Source organism: Salmo trutta, chromosome 36 (assembly GCF_901001165.1).
Source record: "Salmo trutta chromosome 36, fSalTru1.1, whole genome shotgun sequence".
NCBI lineage: Eukaryota > Metazoa > Chordata > Actinopteri > Salmoniformes > Salmonidae > Salmo > Salmo trutta.
The window spans coordinates 22,351,112-22,372,769 of NC_042992.1; the positions used below are offsets into that span (position 1 = coordinate 22,351,112).

General features: G+C 42.2%; 1 protein-coding gene across 1 annotated transcript; it reads right to left on the reverse strand.

Moving 5' to 3' along the window:
* Positions 1 to 90: 90 nt before the first annotated feature.
* On the reverse strand, positions 91 to 15,884 carry LOC115175659 (adseverin-like). The gene is made up of 16 exons (XM_029735070.1): positions 15,575 to 15,884; positions 11,037 to 11,191; positions 10,190 to 10,351; positions 9,424 to 9,573; positions 9,136 to 9,228; positions 8,811 to 8,943; positions 8,595 to 8,683; positions 8,203 to 8,418; positions 7,815 to 7,936; positions 7,616 to 7,706; positions 4,539 to 4,709; positions 4,102 to 4,279; positions 3,644 to 3,762; positions 3,454 to 3,531; positions 3,298 to 3,358; positions 91 to 1,749 (listed from the first exon to the last, which is right to left on the reverse strand). Exons 1-16 carry the CDS (start codon positions 15,765 to 15,767, stop codon positions 1,580 to 1,582), a joined length of 2,181 nt encoding a protein of 726 aa, XP_029590930.1. The 5' UTR covers positions 15,768 to 15,884; the 3' UTR covers positions 91 to 1,579.
* Positions 15,885 to 21,658: the final 5,774 nt, after the last annotated feature.

Here is a 21,658-nt window from a genome sequence, read left to right on the forward strand (position 1 = left end):
GCACTGCAGCAGGTAACTTCGATTGGAAACTACATCAAACCACATCCATTGTGATCACGCCTGTTCACAAAACTATGTGGAGATATGGGATCAGAGCATGACAATGTTTTATTTCACACAGAGGCTTGGTGGTTATCAAGGGGGTTTTTCACATTGAGAGAGGAACTGTTGTCATTCACAATGGATTTAATGTGTCTCCTTGCCTATGTAAGAGACATTTTGGTAAACTGAACGCAAGCATGCAGGGGAAATAGAAAAAAACTTCTAAAGATGAGTGACCAAATCAGTGAATTCAGAGGAAACAACTCTTTAGAGCAACGAACCGGAGAAACTCCTTTCTAGGGAGTTTTTCCTAGCCACCGTGCGTCTACACCTGCATTGCATTGGTTTTAGGCTGGGTTTCTGTACAGCACTTTGTGACATCAACTGATGTAAGAAGGGCTTTATAAATACATTTGATTGATTGATTTAGAGTCTTTCAAAAGCAAACCATCTGCTTTAACCATCTGCAAACCATCTGCTTTAAAACCAAATATCGATCCATGTTGGATGTGACAGCAGGGATGAGCACTGTCTGAGCTTGACCACTGTTGACCAAGCCCCTTGACTATGAGAAGCTCCGACGCGACATTCATCAAGCACACCCATCTCATTAGTGGTGGTGAGGTTAGAGACATTAAATGTCAGACTAATTTGCAATTGACTGTCATAGCCTCCCATTAAAAGTATGTTATGGTGAGTTGAGAAGACAATCAGAAATACTGTTAGAATGTTTTTCAATTGTCTGCCACAGAGCCAAATAAGAAAAGTTAACATTGGCTGTTCATTACATAATTTTTTTCACACGGTTGGGGTCACAAGAATTTTCAGATATCAAAATGGTGTTGTGGGCCCAAAAAATGTTGGGAACCCCTGGGCTAGACTTTAAGCCTCGTAATTACCAGACTGATTGTCAAATCCTTCACGTAAGCTCACGAGGCTAGGCTAGACTTGAGAACAACTTCGGAAATGTGAAATTAAAAGAAAAACTCTCAGCAGACTTTACGCATCCAGACATTTATAGAAGTCCAAATGTAAAGATCTGTGTTCAAATTAACATAATATATAATATATTTTCGTTTTTCATCTTTGTAATGAGAAAAAAACTAAACAATAAACTAAACAACAAAGATGTCCAAGCAGTGCACATCAGATGATGTCCTGTATGGCTCAGTTGGTAGAGCATGGTGCTTGCAACGCCACGGTTGTGGGTTCGATTCCCACGGGGGACCAGTAAGAAAAAAAAAATGTATGTACTCACTACTGTATGCTGCTCTGGATAAGAGCATCTGCTAAATAACTCAAATGTAAAAAAATACAAAATAAAAGACACATAGCAGGCCTAAAAGTAAAGCAAAAAAATACAAATAAAAGTAAAGGGCTTTTCACTTTGCACTTTCTTAGCCCAACACTAGTCCATGAATGTCTAGTTAACCCTCATTTCACACTAGTATTTGTAAACCCTTGGCTGAATACAGAGTGAATGTTATAAATGTCTAAACTTTTATTACAGTGTTATAACTGTTGGGATTCATTTATGCTAAATCTGCAGTGTCTTCATGGTCCTGGCCACGGTGTGTGAGTCCCAGCGTGCCGTGTCCCACCCCAGGAACCACCCTGTGAAGGTGGGGGGTTCATGACCCTGCTTCACCATCACTATGGAGGTCCTCTTATCCCGAACCCCCGGATCCGTCTCTATGTATGTCTTGGCTGTAAGGAAGGGAGCACATAGACACTGGGATAAACCAATCAATGTGATAAACCATAGTGTATTTGAGGTGGGAACACACTCTTTTCTGAGTGTACAAAACAGACAGGAACACCTTCCTAATATTGAGTTGCCCCCCCTTTTGCCCTCAGAACAGCCTCAATTCATAGGGGCATGGACTGTACAAGGAGTCAAAAGCGTTCCACAGGGATGCTGACCCTTGTTGACTTCAATGCTTCCCACAGTTGTGTCAAGTTGGCTGGATGTCCTTTGGGTGGTGGACCATTCTTGATACACACAGGAAACTGTTGAGCATGAAAAACCCAGCAGCGCTGCAGTTCTCGACACAAACCAATGTGCCTGTCGCCTACTACTATATTACGTTCAAAGGCACTTAAATATTATGTCTTGCCGCTCTGAATGGCACATATACACAATCCATGTCTCAATGCTCATCTACACTGATTGAAGTGGATTTAACAAGTGATATCAATAAGGGATCACAGCTTTCACCTGGATTCACCTGATCAGTCTTTGTCATGGAAAGAGCAGGTGATCCTAATGTTTTGTACACTCAGTGTATATTAAATGGGAAATACTTAGTATATATGCACTACCGTTCAAAAGTATGGGGTCACTTAGAAATATCCTTGCTTTTGAAAGAAAAACACATTTTCTGTCCAATAAAATAACATCAAATGTATCAGAAATACAGTGTAGACATTGTTAATGTTGTAAATGACTATTGTAGCTGGAAACGGCTGATTTTTAATGGAATATCTACATAGGCAAACAGAGGCCCATTATCAGCAACATCACTCCTGTGTTCCAATGACACGTTGTGTTAGCTAATCCAAGTTTATCATTTTAAAAGGCTAATTTATCATTAGAAAACCCTTTTGCAATTATGTTAGCACAGCTGAAAACTGTTGTTCTGATTAAAGAAGCAATAAAACTGGCCTTCTTTAGACTAGTTGAGTATCTGGAGTATCAGCATTTGTGGGTTCGATTGCAGGCTCAAAATGACCAGAAACAAAGCACTTTCTTCTAAAACTCGTCAGTCTATTCTTGTTCTGAGAAATGAAGGCTATTCCATGTGAGAAATTGCCAAGAAACTGAAGATCTCATACAACGCTTGTACTACTCCCTTCACAGAACAGCACAAACTCGCTCTAACCAGAATAGAGAGAAGTGGGAGGCCCCGGTGCACAACTGAGCAAGAGGACAATTACATTAGAGCGCCTAGCTTGAGAAACAGATGCCTCACAAGTCCTCAACTGGCAGCTTTATTAAATAGTACCCGCAAAACACCAGTCTCAACATCAGCAGTGAAGAGGTGACTCCGGGATGTTGGCCTTCTAGGCAGAGTTCCTCTGGTCAGTGTCTGTGTTCTTTTGCCCATCTTAATCTTTTCTTTTTATTTGCCAGTCTGAGATATGGCTTTTTCTTTGCAACTCTGACTAGAAGGCCAGCATCCCGGAGTCACATTAAACTTACTATATGAAAAATGAGCCACCCTACACACACATAAGAGAAACATCAAAACTCACCAGATTTTACAGATTCAGTTTTCTCAACTTCATTTGCATCTTTGCCAATCCAGATAAACACCTATCACAAAATATTAACATCAATATAATTCAACCTCCATAGAGGTAAAAATGGGCTGAACATTTTAATTTGGGGAAGGGTAACAAGCTCAATACCTGATCCCAGACGTCCAACAGCATCACGTCATCCTCTGCCAGGTCCTCCTGACTGAACTCTCCTGGAACCTCCTCAATCTGTAGACAGCATTTATAATCAATCTATTTGTGTGTGTGTGTGTTTGTGTGTTTGTGTGTGAGCGTGTGTGTGGGTGAGCATGGTGGGTGAGCATGTGTGTGTGGTACTCACTAAGAACCTGCCAGTCTTGTTGGAGCAGGCGAACAGGCGAGGTTGTTGAGTGCTGCTACTCTCCAGTCTCTCTGATGTCTGGTACTCCTTCTTCCCCCCTAACGCTGCCCAGAGATCCGCTACAACCAAACATAACACATCTGCTTGAGTTTCTGTGCATCTTGAACTTGTGATATACATTTTAGGACTAAAATCCTCAATCTGCCTCAAAACTTTCCTTGTCTCAGTGTACCCCCTGGTGACTCTCCTGAGTACTACATCACACATCATTATCATGGTGCCATATCAGGGCCCATATTCATAAAGGCTCTCAGAGCAGCAGTTCTGATCCAATAGCAGGACCATGTCCGTATACTCTTACTTATTATGAGTTAAAAGGAAAACTGGTACTGGATTAGTACTCATCCCCTGAGACGCTTTCTGAATATGGACCCAGGCCAAGGAATCTGTATTCTCACCTGGTTCCTGTCCCTCTACGATGCGTTGTGTCTGACACTTCAGGACCTGACTCAGGTACTGGGCTCCCCGCTCCTCGTCCTCGATGGCGCCCTTACCCACCCACAGGTAGCTCTGCCCCGCGGGCATCTTCAGCAGGTAGGCATCGTTAGAGTTCAGGCTGCCAGCCTCCGCCTCCACCTACCACAACACACAACAGACAAGGCAACTGGGATCTAGTGGTGAGAATAAAAGCTGAGGAAACGCTGACCTCCATCTAGATGACAGGAAACGACAAATGAGCATCATAAATGCCAATGCAAAGAACTGTAATTTAGCATGATCGGTGCATAAACCCTTTTCAGAAAAATGTGTGTAAACTGCATTTATGTGTGTTTACCTTCCATCACTGCCAATGAAACAACCATAGGTGTGTGTCTGTGTGGGAGAACATTCTAACCTCTGCGATGCGTGTGATGGTGCCCAGGTTACGTCGGACCTGGAACAGGCGTGTGGGGGCCGTAGATGCCTGGCCTCCGATGCGTGAGGTACCCCTCTTGTACACAATGAGGGGCTTGTCTTTGAATAGACTCAGGAGATGGGCAGGCTCTTTTCCTTGGCACACTCTCACCTAGGAAACCAAAATGGATTATTAACACATATTCAATTTGGTACAGGAGGTCATGGCTAGTGAAGCCATGGCTAGTGAAGCCATGGCTAGTGAAGCCATGGCTAGTGAAGCCATGGCTAGTGAAGCCATGGCTAGAGAAGCCATATAGTGAAGCCATGGCTAGTGAAGCCATGGCTAGTGAAGCCATGGCTAGTGAAGCCATGGCTGGAGGGCCAGGTAGAGACCTATGCTGTATAGACAGTCATTAGGGGGCACTATAACACATATACAGTGGGAGATTCTCATTTGGCCAAAAAGACCGTCCTCTCCTGGACTCCTCCGTCCTCTCTCCTCCGTGACCCAGAAACCGATAAGCGGTTGAGGGGATTGTCAATTCGTTAGTAGGCAAACGAAGGCGTCTGCTCCACTCCTCAATTACCTACTTTGCAAAACAGCATCCTCGCGGCGTCTAGCACAGTGATTTACAATATGCCACACCCCTTTGAATCAGCTGTTGTTTTCTTGAAGGAGAAAAGCATGGACACATTTAAAAACAATACTCTACTTAATGTTTATCTATAAAATGTCTGCCACAACTAGCTTCATTTCTTTTATCACTTTACACATTTATTTTGGGAATCCTCCCCTGTAAACATAATTTTGAGAGTTTGGGACTAAAAGGTTCCATCTGCATTTTTGTCCAAATTCAGCTATTGACATAGCCTTGTTCTGTTCAATGTTCTCTACCTACAGAATATACAGTGGAGTCAACCACTCCACACATTTCTTGTTAACAAACTATAGTTTGGGCAAATCTACTTTGTGCATGACACAAGTCATTTTTCCGACAATTGTTTACAGACAGATTATTTCACCTATAATTCACTGTATCACAATTCCAGTGGGTCAGAAGTTTACATACACTAAGTTGCCTGTGCCTTTAAACAGCTTGGAAAATTACAGAATATGATGTCATGACTCTAGAAGCTTCTGATTGGAGGTGTACCTGTGGATGTATTTCAAGGCCTACCTTCAAGCTCAGTGCCTCTTTGCTTGACATCATGGGAAAATCTAAAGATATCAGCCAAGACCTCAGAAAAAAAATTGTAGACCTCTGCAAGTCTGGTTTATCCTTGGGAGCAATTTCCAAATGCCTGAAGGTACCACGTTCATCTGTACAAACAATAGTACACAAGTATAAACACCATGGGACCACGCAGCTGTCATACCGCTCAGGAAGGAGACGTGTTCTGTCTCCTGGAGGTAAACGTACTTTGGTGTGAAAAGTGCAAATCAATCCCAGAACAACAGCAAACGACCTTGTGAAGATGCTGGAGGAAACAGGTACAAAAGTATATATATACACAGTAAAACGAGTCCTATATCGACATAACCTGAAAGGCCGCTCAGCAAGGAAGAAGCCACTGCTCCAAAACCGCCATAAAAAAAGCCAGACTACAGTTTGCAACTGCACATGGGGACAAAGATCGTACTTTTTGGAGAAATGTCCTCTGGTCTGATGAAATTGAATTAGAACTGTTTGGCCATAATGACCATCGTTATGTTTGGAGGAAAAAGCTGAAGAACACCATCCCAACCGTGAAGCACGGGGGTGGCAGCATCATGTTGTGGGGGGGCTTTGCTGCAGGAGGGACTGCAGGAGGCACTTCACAAAATAGGTGGCGTCATGAGGGAGGAAAATTATGTGGATATATTGAAGCAACATCTCAAGACATCAGTCAGGAAGTTAAAGCTTGGTTGCAAATGGGTCTTCCAAATGGACAATGACACCAAGCATACTTGCAAGCAAAGTTGTGTCAAAATGGCTTAAGGACAACAAAGTCAAGGTATTGGAGTTGCCATCACAAAGCCTTGACCTCAATCCTATAGAACATTCACCCAACTTATTGTGGAAGGCTACCCGAAACATTTGACCCAAGTTAAACAATTTAAAGGCAATGCTACTAAATACTAATTGAGTGTACGTAAACTTCCGACCCACTGGGAATGTGATGAAAGATATAAAAGCTGAAATAAATCATTCTCTCTACTATTATTCTGGCATTTCACATTCTTAAAATAAAGTGGTGATCTTAACTGACCTAAGATGGAATCTTTACTCAGATTAAATGTCAGGAATTGTGAATAACTGAGTTTAAATGTATTTGGCTAAGGTTTATGTAAACTTCTGACTTCAACAGTAGCACTGTAAATTCCCCAATTCATGTTATTAAGTTTAAAATAATACAAGATAGAAATTGCTGAAACCATTCAAACCAATGAGTGGTTGGAACTTTAAAACCAATCATCTCAGAATCATATTTTTGCAGATAGAACCTTACCGTCCTACTCTCTCAATTTGCTTGATGATGCACGAGTGGAGAAGGAGATTCTCATTTCATACAAGTGAATTTGTTTCCACGTTTCCTTTCCTCCCCTCCTCCTGATTACCTTTCAACTTTTTCAAAAAATGGAGGGGACGGGGGAGTTAGTAAAACCAATTGAGAATCTCCCAGTGTCTCTCTACAAGCAGCACCCTGTGCTACCTGTTGGTCATAAATCATTGAATCAGATTAAGGGATGCTAGTTTCACATACAGAGAAAAGATTCCGTCCTGCCCCGAAGGCATGGAAAGTAAACCCTGATACGGCAGTCAAATGAGGGGATTTTATACACAGTAGACTGGAGAGAATAACATCCTCTAGTATCACACTTTACTACTGTGATATATAAAAAAAAATGGATTTACAAACTTTATACAGTTATTACACATTTCCACCGAGGCGATCTACTCCAACCTCTTCAGCCTCAGTGTGTGTGTGGGTGTCTTTCAGAGGGGTTGGGATAAAGCAGAACACACATTTCCATTGGACATTCATGGACATTGGACAATAAGAGATCCTCATCTTCATTTGGGTTAGTCCTACCTGAACTGCGTTCCCCCCCAGAGAGCGATCCAGCTCCACAGTTAGGAAGGCTGAAGCTGTGAGCTCATCTAGAGTGCTGCTAGCCCCCTGCCTGCCACAGGAAGTATAGGGATCAATCCATCCATCCACCCACCCATCCAACCAATCAACCAACCAATCAATCTAATTGAAAATATGAGTACAGGTCTACCAGACTGACCAGGTGTAGATGATCTGTCCTCTCTTATATGTATAGAGGATGATGTAACAGTCTCCTCCATAGAACTGGCCATACGTCTTTGGGTCAACTGGGACTCGTCCACTGCTCTCCACTCTGAAGATCTGGAACATGAAACATGCATCTGGCTGGCTATTCCACTATCATTTGTTAACAATCTATGTGATTGGGATTGTCAGTGGAATAAAACACCTGACTCATTTGTACATTAGCATGTATTAGCATATATGCTTATTCACTCCTTGTAACACTTGCGTAATGAGGAAGCTTGCCTGATACCTGAAGGCCTGTGTTAGTGTCCCAATCTATTGCTTAGACTTTAGCTCAGTGGGCTAACCATGTCTTCTGGTGGTAACACTTGGTCCTGTACCTGTGTGTCCCCTGTGCCGTCGTCCACCATGTTATGCTGGGCTGCCATGCTCTGGGACTCATGGAGCTTGGAGGCATCGAACTCCACCTGATGTATCTTAGCGATCCTCTCGGTCACAAAGACCTTCCCGAACCCTTCGCTCTGGTTCTTATCCCTCCACCCCTGGAAGAACTGCTTGAAGATGGGAGTCTCCCCACCCTCTGGAAGTACCTGGATCTGGAGATAAAGAGTTGTTCCTATGAACGTCAGGGTTGGGGATCAACTCCCCTTCAGTCCCGATCAGTTTAGCAGGACGTGAACTGACATGATATTTGAGTCACGAGTTGATTCAACCAAATGATCCAAACATAGCAATTATGACTGATGCTAGATGGATGATAACGAGCATGAACCTGTGTGTTAGGTGGGTAGCCCATCTGCTTGATGAAGCCCTCAGCAGTCTTCATGGCAGCCTTCCTCTCGCTGGGGTTGGCGTTACGGCCTTTATGGGTGATGTTGGATGATTCATGCAGAAGCAGAGGTACAAAAAAGGTGGGAGGTATAAAAGGATGAGGGATGAATTTAGATGATTTGTCAAGATAAAGATGTTCAGCAGTTTAAATACGTACCTTTCCAGATGAAGATCATCCTGCTCTTCCCGTGGTCCAGGATGAAGCACTCGTCAGACAGCAGATGGCTCTGAGAGAACGGGTTCTCCTCTGAGACCAGGGTCACCTGCATCGCTCCGGATGCATCAGATACCTGGAAGGAACAACAACGAGATGAGATTGAATGTGTGTGTGTGTGTGTGTGTGCGTGTGCGCGCGTGTGTACGCGCGCACATGTGTGTGTGCGCGCACGTGTGTGTGTGTGTGTGTGTGTGTGTGTGTGTGTGTGTGTGTGTGTGTGTGTGTGTGTGTGTGTGTGTGTGTGTGTGTAAGAGTGTGACCATACCATGTAGAGTTTGGCCATCTTCCTGTTGGAGATATCTGCCACCATATCGTCATTGTCATCACCTTCTGGTAGATTTGGCTTGTTGCCGAGTACCTGTTAGGGTTGACAGGTAAAAACTCAAAGACAAAAACCACGAAGATAACATTGACAATGGAGATGGCGAAATGATGGCGCACAAAAGTAGATTACTTAACTGTCATACAGTTTTGCAACTAATTTCAATTCAAGAGTGCAGACACTAGACTAGGGAATGAAAGTTAAATGTTGTGTTGAATGAACATCTGTCACCTCAGTTAACTTAGACGGCTCTCTCCCTTCCTCCACGACAACCAGTTTTGCTCTGCCATTCCTCTCGTTGTCACGGATACCAGCAGCCACCTGTGCTGCCTTCAGGAGCTCAAACTTGTTGCACTCTGAACCGCACCACTGGTAGATAACCTAGAGACAGGTAACAGATATGGTTCAGTTGAAAAGAGGGCTGTTGCACACTTTTTGAAATTCCAGGTGCATAAAGGCTTTAGCTTCGAGGGCTAACTAACACAATCTTGTGGCAAGCAGACAACCCCGGTTCAAAACCAGTGGGTCACTGTTGTGTGGCAATACATCCGGATTTCTGGCAATATTCAAACAGGAATTTAATTAGGAAAACATTAGAATACCTTGTATATCTTGATACCCACCTTAAGTCAACATACCATAGGCCTTCATATGTTTTGGATTTAATAAGAACTCAAGCCGAATGGATAATGTTTGTGTTTCAGCAGAATTTGAAGTTTGTTTACAGAGTGAAGTGTAGACAATGAGTCAGGTTTCTCAGGAATGTGACAGTCAAACAGATGAACTGTTGTTACAGGGCCACTGAGGGCACTACCATATGTGCCATGAAAGTCTGGACCTCTTGGCAGAGGCAGTGTTACCACCATAGACACTATATCATTGATACATGTTCTATATCTATATGGTAAACTCTCACATAGAGGGAGGCCAAAGAACAATCTACCGATCCATCGATGACTTAATCAGTCAATTGGTAGATCAATCAATCAAAACATACTGCTCCCAGGTCCACGATAAAGCAGTCCCCTCTGTTGAAGCTGGACCAGTTGAGGGTGACCTCGGTTGCCCTGACGACACGGCGACCTTTGATGTGGAATAGTCTCAGAGCTGACAGGTCGTTGGTGACCACGTGATGAAACCCAGAGGCTACGCCTCCGGCCTAGAATAGAACAGGATAGAATAGAATTGAATAAAATAGAGTAGAATAGAAAAGAAAAGAGTAGATTAGGATAGAATATAATATTTTATTGCCCTCGAGAGGGAATTTGTCTTGCTCAGTTTAAAAGCAATTCAAGATGCAGATATACATACATATTATACATCACATACAAAACAAGGTACACAGTTACATAGTACCCAACACAAACATCCCTGAAACAACATATAAAAGGCAATGTCAGGGCCTATAAGTACCCTATGAGGTTGAACAAGGGTAGCGTGTCAAGTTGTTCCTTCTAGCGATTAGGCAATATTACGGAAAACCAAGAAATGTTCAGGACCAAGAAAACAAACAACATGTGGAACACATAACTGTTTTCCTTTTCCCTCTACGCCAAGCTCCTTTTCCACCCCATGAGTCACTGTTGCTGCCCATGGTCAGGGCCAAACAAAACGTTGCAACAAGTGATTATTTAATAGCACACCTTCAGCATATGATGCCCAGGGTCTGAAATGTAAAATGTGGCAAATGGAATGAATGTTCACTGCTAAAAAATAAGGGTGCATTCTGGTTCAATATAACACCATATATTCTAGTAGTAAATAGCAGTAACACAGATAAAGGAACAAATCTAATATTAGTGGAATAAACTGAAATAAAATGCATCAGTAAGACAATACCGTACTTTGTATGTGATGCCTCCCTTGAAGTATCGTGTGAAGGCAGTGGACTCGAACCCCTGCAGTTCTCGGTACTGGACAGGCTTCCCTCCTAGGAAATCATCCAGCTGAACAGTAAAGATGGCCGCCGCCGTGCTCTCATCCTGGCTGCACTCCTTACCTGAGGAGAGAGCATGAGTGGTACAGTACTTCAATACAATATGATAAATGTTAGTATAAAATGAGAGAGTATTCAAGTTTAGACAGAGGAACTTTAGCACACATTCAGCACAAATTGCCTGGTTGATGTTATGACTCTAATGCTCATAGTATGCTTTATTTTAATACTTTAATACATTTTCACTCTGAAACAGAGTCTACCAGCTTTGCATGTTGCCATTGTAAATGTATGGGTGGCTGCACACCACCCATACATTACAACAACATAGCTCAGGCAGTAGGATGCTCCCTCATCCATTTATATGCAGATGATACAGTCTTATACTCAGCTGGCCCCTCCCCGGATTTTGTGTTAAACAGTCTACAACAAAGCTTTCTCAGTGTCCAAAAAACTTTCTCTGCCCATAACCTTGTTCTGAACACCTCCAAAACAAAGGTCATGTGGTTTGGTAAGAAGAATGCCCCACTGGTGTGATTATTACATCTGAGGGTTTAAAGCTTGAGGTAGTCACCTCATACAAGTACTTGGGAGTATGGCTAGATGGTACACTGTCCTTCTCTCAGCACATATCAAAGCTATAGGCTAAGGTTAAATCTTGACTTGGTTTCCTTTATCATAATCACTCCTCTTTCACCCCAGCTGCCAAACTAACCCTGACTCAGATGACCATCCCACCCATGCTAGATTACGGAGATGTAATTTATAGATCGGCAGGTAAGGGTGCTCTATAGCGGCTAGATGTTCTTTACCATTCGTCCATCAGATTTGCCACCAATGCTCCTTATAGGACACATCACTGCACTCCATACTCCTCTGTAAACTGGTCATCTCTGTATACCCGTCGCAAAACCCACTGGTTGATGCTTATTTATAAAACCCTCTTAGGCCTCAATACCTCCTATCTGAGATATCTACTGCAGCCCTCATCCTCCACATACAGCACCCGTTCTGCCAGTCACATTCTGTTAAAGGTCCCCAAAGCGCACACATTCCTGGGTCGCTCCTCTTTTCAGTTCGCTGCAGCTAGTGACTAGAACGAGCTGCAACAAACACTTTCTTTAGTCAAAGACTCAATCATGGACACTCTTACTGACAGTTGTATCTGCTTCGCATGATGTATTATTATCTCTACCTTCTTGCCTTTGTGCTGTTGCCTGTGCCCAATAATGTTTGTACCATATTTATTTTATTTTATTTTACCTTTATTTAACCAGGTAGGCAAGTTGAGAACAAGTTCTCATTTACAATTGCGACCTGGCCAAGATAAAGCAAAGCAGTTTGACACATACAACAACACAGAGTTACACATGGAGTAAAACAAACATACAGTCAATAATACAGTAGAAACATAAGTCTATATACAATGTGAGCAAATGAGGTGAGATAAGGGAGGTAAAGGCAAAAAAGGCCATGCTGGCAAAGTAAATACAATATAGCAAGTAAAACACTGGAATGGTAGATTTGTAGTGAAAGAAAGTGCAAAGTAGAAATATAAATAATTTTGTGCTGCTACTGTACCATGTTGTGCTGCTGCCATGTTGTGTTGCTACCAAGTTGTTGTCATGTGGTGTTGCTACTGTACCATGTGTTGTCATGTGTTGCATGTGTTGTCATGTCTCTCTTTATGTAGTGTTGCGGTGTCTCTCTTGTCGTGATGTGTGTTTTGTCCTATATTTTTATTTTGAATCCCAGCCCCCGTCCTTGCAGGAGGCCTTTTGCCATTTGGTAGGCCGTCATTGTAAATAAGAATTTGTTCTTAACTGACTAGTTAAATAAAGGTTAAATACAAAATAAACACCACTACAGAGGTTTAATCCCAGGATCTGGCATCCTGTGACTAACCTACAGTAGTTTATTAGAGCTAGGCCTCCCACTAGCGGGACAACTTCCGGTGAAGCTGGAGGGTGCGCAATTCAAATAAATAATCATCAAAATTATGGATATTAAACATTTAGGTACATATGTGTCTTATAATGGCTGAAAGCTTAAATTCTTGTGAATCTAACTGCGTTGTCCGATTTACAGTAGCTATTACAGCGAAACATGCTATGCAATTGTTTGAGGACGGCGCCCCACATCAAAATATTTTTCCACCAGCACAGGTTTCATACATTCCCAAATAACAATTACATATTCGCTTACTATTTCAAAATCGATTTGAGTAATCCACTCGTTCAACATGCAGAGAAAGGAAACAGAAAATCTACCCCTAAACTTTGTTTCAACAAGTCAAAATTAATTGATATTTAATCCTCAGATACCCTAAAGAAGTATGTTCAATAGGAAACAAATTTTAGCAGGTGCGTCCTGTCTTCATGGCGTTCGCAAACACGAATTTCCACGACTGTGTCCCTGTACTAAAACTGATATTTCTTATTCGTTTTTGAAGTTACACGCCTGAAACCTTGAACATAGACTGCTGACACACTGCATCCAGGGAGCTAATTTCAATATGACCTTATACTTGCCATTCTAAGAGGATGGTCACCTCCCCCCAAAAAATATGTTTTTTTGGGGGGGGATTTTCTCCTACCATATCTGTTGTGTTATATTCGCATACATTATTTTAACATTTCTACAAACTACTAAGTGTTTTCTTTATAATGGTACCAACTATATGCATATCCTGGCTTCAGAGCCTGAGCAACAGGCAGTTTAATTTGGGCACGTCATTCAGGCGGAAATGGAGAAAAAAGGGGCCTAGCCCTAAGAAGTTTTAAACATTAGTCTATAGCATTTGGCCATTCTAATTTAATGGGTAACTGAATGGCAGAACTGAGGAATAAATTGAAGCCCATAGCAGCAAGCAAAACGGCAAGGAAACCTATTGGAGGCCCATTAGTGTCTTTACTGGTTAATGATTCATGATGATGATGATGGGGGGATGCGGGAGGAGAGGAAGGACAACCTAACATCTTAGTGGTGCTATTGATGTTTGTATTCAGATGGGAGTTGGTGAGTGGGGAGAGAGAGAGAGAGAGAGAGAGAGAGAGAGAGAGAGAGAGAGAGAGAGGTGTCAAGGAAGGAAGCTAGTGTTACAGATCAGTAGTCTTGACTTGCATGGTTCCATAGCTCCACCACAACACCATGTTTCTACAATAATCTACCTTAATCTGACAGTACTTTCAGGTAGTGTGTACTCTGAGACAGCTGAACAGAGTAGTTACTCAAAGGTTCATGAAAAGTCTTGATTGTTTTCCAGAGTGGCTATTGTCCTGATAGGAAGAGAAAACATCACCGTCCCATGATGTGTGCAACAATGACTGATATGGTTTACGACCTCTGCCTGGAATGTCCTTATCTCAGAATCTTAAAATCAGAGAATTGTCCAGGAAGTGTCAGGTTATTGCAACTCGCCTGGCCTTTAACCAGATAATCACTTTTGTTTCCTACTTCAGGCAAAACATTTGTTTTCAGCTCAGCTGATGACAAGATTGGTTGACTTTCTTCTGTCTACAGTAACAGACAACAGCACCTCGAGACCTCACACAGTTGTGAAATGACAGTGACACTACTATGGGGGACAATAACACATACAACACATACACTGAGTGTACAAAACATTAGGAACACCTCTTCTTTCCTTGACATGGACTGACCAGGTGAATCCAGGTGAAAGCTATGATCCCTTATTGATGTCACTTGTTAAATCTACTTCAATCAGTGTAGATGAAGGGGAGGATCTTTAAGCCTTGAGACAATTGAGACATGGATTATGTATGTGTGCCACTCAGAGTTGGAATGGGCTCGGAATATTAACTGAAACATTTAACTGAAAACCACATAATAGTGATTATTGTATCCATTTCTCAACCATCTTTCTCAACATCGTCAGCATCCTATATTGGAATTTGTGGTGTCACCATTCCTTCTCCAATACAAGCCAAACCATCTCTCTTGTTCTCTTGTATGTACAACCTGTTCTTCTCCTATATGAATACATCTACTCAGATGTCATCCTATGACGAAGTGAATGTGTAATAACAACGTTATTACCGTATGCCCTTTGATGCTAAGTTGTTTTATCTTTTGCCAATGTATTTATTAATGTTAATGAGAATATTATGATAAAATGATGCCGTTGATTTCAGCCTGTAGGTATAAAACTTTAACATCTATGAGGCACTCCCTAAATATGTTCACATTCATCTTCAATGTTTGATAAGCCTCCGTCAGTAAACAAATCATCCAGCATGTGACATCCTGCTGAACAGCCTGAGGAAACACGCACTAAAGCACACACGCACACGCACACACACACACACACACACACACACACACACACACACACACACACACACACACACACACACACACACACACACACACACACACACACACACACACACACACACACACACACACACACACACACAAACTCACCCAGCCAGTAGTGGAGGTCGTAGAAGCAGCTATCCCGCTGTTTGACAGTGTGGAGGACCACATATGCGTCCCCAACATAGAAGTTCCCGTGCAGGTTCTCAGGCACAGGGACCAGCTCCATCTTCTCTATCCTCCATATCTGGAGACCGGCTGTCCTGCCTGCCTTGTCAAACTCCCTGTGGTAGAGCACCATGGTTCCTCTGGTTGTCTGGTAGCAGAAGAGGGATGGCTGGATGTGGATCCCAGGTGTGGTGAGAGGAGCGTAGGGTGAGAGAGAAGCTCAGACTGCTGCTCTGTTCTCCATCTGGTCATGGGGAGGAGTGAGTCAATAGCAGCAGTGTGCAGGGCTATAAGTTGGAGGCTGAGAAGGGATGGGTGTGTCTTAGATGCTGCCAAAGTACACACACACACACACACACACACACACACACACACACACACACACACACACACACACACACACACACACACACACACACACACACACACACACACACACACAAACACGCAGTCTGTGTGTGGTTTTTACACTTGTTTTCACTACACATGCATATTACTGTCTCTATTCATACTCAGTATTCCAGTTAAGGTGCTGCTCTAATAAATGTACAGCATCATAATATTAGGCTTTAAATAACTTGCATTCAGATCAGGTCGATAGAGATGTGTATCTTGTAGTTTTAACAGAGCTCAGCAGTGTGTGGTTATTTGTCTCTGCACTTATAAATATAGAGAACCAGAAAAAAAATCCCACAATTGGATCAGTTGTTTAATATTAGACTGGTCTCTGAAGGTTATGGCTTAGGGGAGTTCAAGGTCTTTGCAATGGTATTCGAAACGTATAGATTTACCAGCCATACCTGCTCCATTCCAACACATTTCACAAGCCTTTTCCTCACAAGTCTTGAAATACTATGATAGTGTGTAGTATAACTACTCACTACTAACTACTACGTAAGTGTTCGATTTCAAGACCGATCTGGTAATGTTGTGTAACTAATCTGCTTTGAGTATTGTAGAGTTTTTTTCCCCTAAAAGTATTTTTATTTTCAAGTCGGTGAAGCTTGTGACCAGTTTCCACTTAGTGTCTGTTAATGTGAGCGATAGAAGAGGAGGAGACAGTCAAGAGATGGATCCTTTATCATGGATTTATTTTGATTTTTTTATTTTATTTAACCTTTTTTTTATAAATTACCAAAACAAACTACCAAAAGGCAAAAAGCCTCCTGCGGGGACGGGGGCTGGGATTAAAAACAAAAAAATATATAAATATAGGACAAAACACACATCACGACAAGAGAGACAGCACAACACTACATAAAGAGAGACCTAAGACAACGACATAGCAAGGTAGAAACACATGGTAGCAACACAACATGGTAGTAGCACAAAACATGGTACAAACATTATTGGGCATAGACAACAGCACGAAGGGCAAGAAGCTAGAGACAACAATACATCCCACAAAGCAGATACAACTGTCAGTAAAAGTGTCCATGATTGAGTCATTGATCGAAGAGATTGAGATAAAACTGTCCCGTTTGAGTGTTTGTTGCAGCTCGTTCCAATCGCTAGCTGCAGGGAACTGAAAAGAGGAGCAACCCAGGGATGTGTGTGCTTTGGGGACCTTTAACAGAATGTGACTGGCAGAACGGGTGCTGTATGTGGAGGATGAGGGCTGCAGTAGATATCTCAGATAGGAGGGAGTGAGGCCTAAGAGGGATTTATATATGTGCATCAACCAGTGGGTCTTGCGACGGGTATACAGAGATGACCAGTTTACAGAGGAGTATAGTGTGCAGTGATGTGTCCTATAAGGAGCATTGGTGGCAAATCTGATGGACGAATGGTAAAGAACATCTAGCCACTAGAGAGCACCCATACCTGCAATCTATAAATTACGTAATCTAGCATGGGTAGGATGGTCATCTGAATCAGGGTTAGTTTGGCAGCTGGGGTGAAAGAGGAGTGATTATGATAAAGGAAACCAAGTCTAGATTTTACTTTAGCCTGCAGCTTTGATATGTGCTGAGAGAAGGACAGTGTACTGTCTAGCCATACTCCCAAGTACTTGTATGAGGTGACTACCTCATGCTCTAAACCCTCTTTGGTAGTAATCATACCTGTGGGGAGAGGGGCATTCTTCTTACCAAACCACATGACCTTCAGAACAAGGTTAAGGGTCGAGAAAGCTTTTTGGACACTAAGAAAGCTTTGTTGTAGAGCATTTAACACAAAATCCGGGGAGGGGCCAGCTGAATACAAGACTGTATCATCTACATATAAATGGACGAGAGAGCTTCCTACTGTCTGAGCTATGTTGTTGATGTAAATTGAGAGGAGCGTGGGGCCTAGGGTCGAGCCTTGGGGTACTCCCTTGGTGATTGGCAGTGGCTGAGACAGCATATTTTCTTACATTGCACTCTTTGAAAGAGGTAGTTAGAAAACCAGGCCAAAGACCCCTCAGAGACACCAATACTCCTTAGCCGCCCCACAAGAATTGAATGGTCTACCGTATCAAAAGCTTTGGCCAAGACAATAAAAATAGCAGCACAACATTGCTTAGAATCAAAGACAATGGTGACATCATTGAGGACCTTTAAGGTTGCAGTGACACGTCCAAAACCTGAGCGGAAACCAGATTGCATTCCAGCGAGAATACTATAGACATCAAGAAAGCTAATCATTTGATTTGTGACAAGTTTTTCCAACACTTTTGATAAACAGAGCAAAACAGAAATAGGCCTATAACAGTTAGTATCAGATTGAAATATTGGACGGGCAAGGAGGCATGGCTGAGTCAAATAGGAATCCTGACTTAATGAAGTGGTGATTAAAGAGCTCAGCCATCTGCTTTTTGTCAGTAACAACCACATCATCAACTTTAAGGGACATGGGCAGCTGTGAGGGTGGATGCAGTAGCTTGATTGCTCACAAAACCAGGATAAAAAAATCATGATTTGGGGGAGTTTACAACACTTAATAAATACATTATATATACAAAAGTACATGGACACCCCTTCAAATGAGTGGATTTGGCTATTTCAGCCACACCCGTTGCTGACAGGTTTATAAAATAGAGCACACAGACATATAATCTCCATAGACAAACATTGGCAGTAGAGTGGCCTTACTGAAGAGCTCAGTGACTTTCAACGTGGCACCGTCATAGGATGCTACCTTTCCAACAAGGCAGTTTGTCAACTTCTTGCTGAGTGCTGAAGCGCTTCAAAATCATCTGTCCTCAGTTGCAACACTCACTACTGAGTTCCAAACGGCCTCTGGAAGCAACATCAGCACAAGAACTGTTTGTTGGGAGCTTTATGAAATGGGTTTCCATGGCCAAGCAGCCGCACACAAGCCCAAGATCACCATGCGCAATGCCAAGCGTCAGCTGAGGTGGTGTAAAGCTTGGCACCATTGGACTCTGGAGCAGTGGAAATGCATTCTCTGGAGTGATGAATCATGCTTCACTATCTGGCAGTCCGAAGGACAAATCTGGATTTGGACGATGACAGGAAACCGCTACCAGCCCGAATCGATTGAGCGAACTATAAAGTTTGGTGGAGGAGGAATAATGGTCTGGGGCTGTTTTTCATGGTTTGGGCTAGGCCCTTGAAGGGAAATCTTAACGCTACAGTATACAATGACATTCTAGACGATTCTGTGCTTCCAACTTTGTGGCAACAGTTTGGGGAAGGCCCTTTCCTGTTTTAGCATGACAAAGCGTGCACAAAGCGAGGTCCATACATAAATGAGTGCCCGACCTGCTCTTGTGGCTGAATGGAAGCAAGTGCCTGCAGTAATGTTCCAACATCTAGTGGAAAGCCTTCCCAGAAACATGGAGGCTGTTTCAACAGCAAAGGGGGGACCAATGCCCATTATTTTGGAATGAGATGTTCGACGAGCAGTTGTCCACATACTTTTGGTCATGTGTAGAATGGTCCTTTGGAGGAAGGATTGTTGACATATAGTTGATATTTGTATCTAAAAGCATAGTTGAGAAATAATCAAAGTTGGCATATTTATGACATTTTGGCCCCCTTTAAGTCTCCATAATATTTGATATGTAAGTGCTACAAATCAAAATTTGGTGTCATATGAACATTTACCGCTTGCTCTAAGAGTAGCATTTTGGTTTCAATAACAATGTTCATACATTAATGTATTAATATTGAAAAATATAAACATAAATATGTGTTATTTGGGCAATTTGTCTATGTATTGTTGAACATAATATTCTCTATGGGCATATCATAGATGGACAGGGAAAATATACTACCTATCTCAGAAAAGAAATATAGCAAACAGTGTTGTTGCTTAGCACTATAAACAATATTTCAAACCACAGTGTCATCTGCTATCGTGTTTTTGGTGTGTATCCGATATCAAAGTGCAAGCTATGGGTGTCAATTCTCTTGTTACTCTATCTGCATTATACACCAAAACGTCAGTGTCACTTAAAAATACGCTCTTCAGCTTTGCATTGTTATTTTCTCATAATATGTTCTTTACAATGGTGGGGTAGGCTACAATGTTTATGGCAAGGTAGGCCATTTAGGGGAAGTTTACAAGAAGTAGCACCTTGAAATTTAGCCGAGTAAAAGTCTGTTAGAGTCAAAGACAGGTGGTGACCTCTCCACCAGTTAGTGGTTAAGTGCAGTGAAGCAAACAAGTTCTCAGTCATGTGTCATCTATTACAAGTATTTTAGATGGCTCATAATTAAATCAATCGTTTACTGGAATTCAATAACTTCTTATTGGCACTGTTTCAACGTTAATGGGTACATTTACATTTACATTTAAGTCATTTAGCAGACGCTCTTATCCAGAGCGACTTACAAATTGGTGCATTCACCTATAATATCCAGTAGAACAACCACTTTACAATAGTGCATCTAAATCTTTTAAAGGGGGGGGGGGGTGGGTTAGAAGGATTACTTTATCCTATCCCAGGTATTCCTTAAAGAGGTGGGGTTTCAGGTGTCTCCGGAAGGTGGTGATTGACTCCGCTGTCCTGGCATCGTGAGGGAGCTTGTTCCACCATTGGGGTGCCAGAGCAGCGAACAGTTTTGACTGGGTAGAGTGGAACATCAACATCTGCTGGGAATTCGATCTTTGAGAGGTTTAATTCCTTCTTTCGCAAAGAACAACTACGACATCATAAATACCAGCTAAATTCCAAACATCACCATACTGAATCTTACCCATTGAAAAGGCATACACTCGGTGCTCGACTTGGGCAGAAGCTCACTGGAGCAGAGTTCCTGCACCTCACATTTTCTACTGCTTGAGCCCCTGTTCCTCTTCTAGAATATTAGTTAAAAAGTATTGTGGAGCTCCTGCACCTAAATATAAACAGTACCAGCAACCAAAATGAGTACCGGCACCTATTTCAGTCCAAGTCAAGCACTGATAACACTACCATAACTAGCTATGATGTAGTAAATTATGTCTGAGTGTTGGAGTGTGCCCCTGGCTATCCGTGAATCTTTTTTTTTTATATAAAATTGTGCCGTCTGGTTTGCTTAATAGAAGGAATGTGAAATGATTTATACTTTTACTTTTGATACTTAAGTATAGTTGAGCAATTACATTTACTTTTGATACTTAAGTATATTTAAAACCAAATACTTTTAGACTTTTACTCAAGTAGTATTTTACTGGGTGACTTTCACTTTTACTTGAGTCATTTTCTATGAAGGTATCTTTACTTTTACTCAAGTACAACAATTGGGTCCTTTTTTCACCACTAATCAATTTTATTAAGGATATTTAGGCTTTCTTCTGAGTCAGCATGTTTCACAAGGTGAATCATGTGCTTGATTGGGTTCGATATTATGTCTTCGTATTGGGTCTCCATGTGAACAAAAGTCTGGCCCTGTCCTGTTGTGTCCTTTGGGGTGCTCAGCTTTAAGAAGACAAGGCCTACACACACAGGCCTTCAAATCAGAGGCCTGTTTCGAACGACAGCCACAGTTCCAACAGCAGAAAACGAGTGCGGAGATAAATCTAGCATTTTGTCTTTCTCCCTTATCTTGATATGTTATCATCATCGCTGCCTGATATCAACTGTAAATCCAC

What these genes read in the sequence shown, in the direction of transcription:
- LOC115175659 (XM_029735070.1), bottom strand. Translation starts at nt 15,767, where the DNA reads ATGGTGCTCTACCACAGGGAGTTTGACAAGGCAGGCAGGACAGCCGGT. An exon ending in AGCCGTCTAAGTTAACTGAG is followed by an intron (nt 9,229 to 9,423) that starts GTGACAGATGTT and finishes CAACCCTAACAG; the next exon opens with GTACTCGGCAACAAGCCAAA. An exon ending in ACGGCACAGGGGACACACAG is followed by an intron (nt 7,937 to 8,202) that starts GTACAGGACCAA and finishes TTCATGTTCCAG; the next exon opens with ATCTTCAGAGTGGAGAGCAG.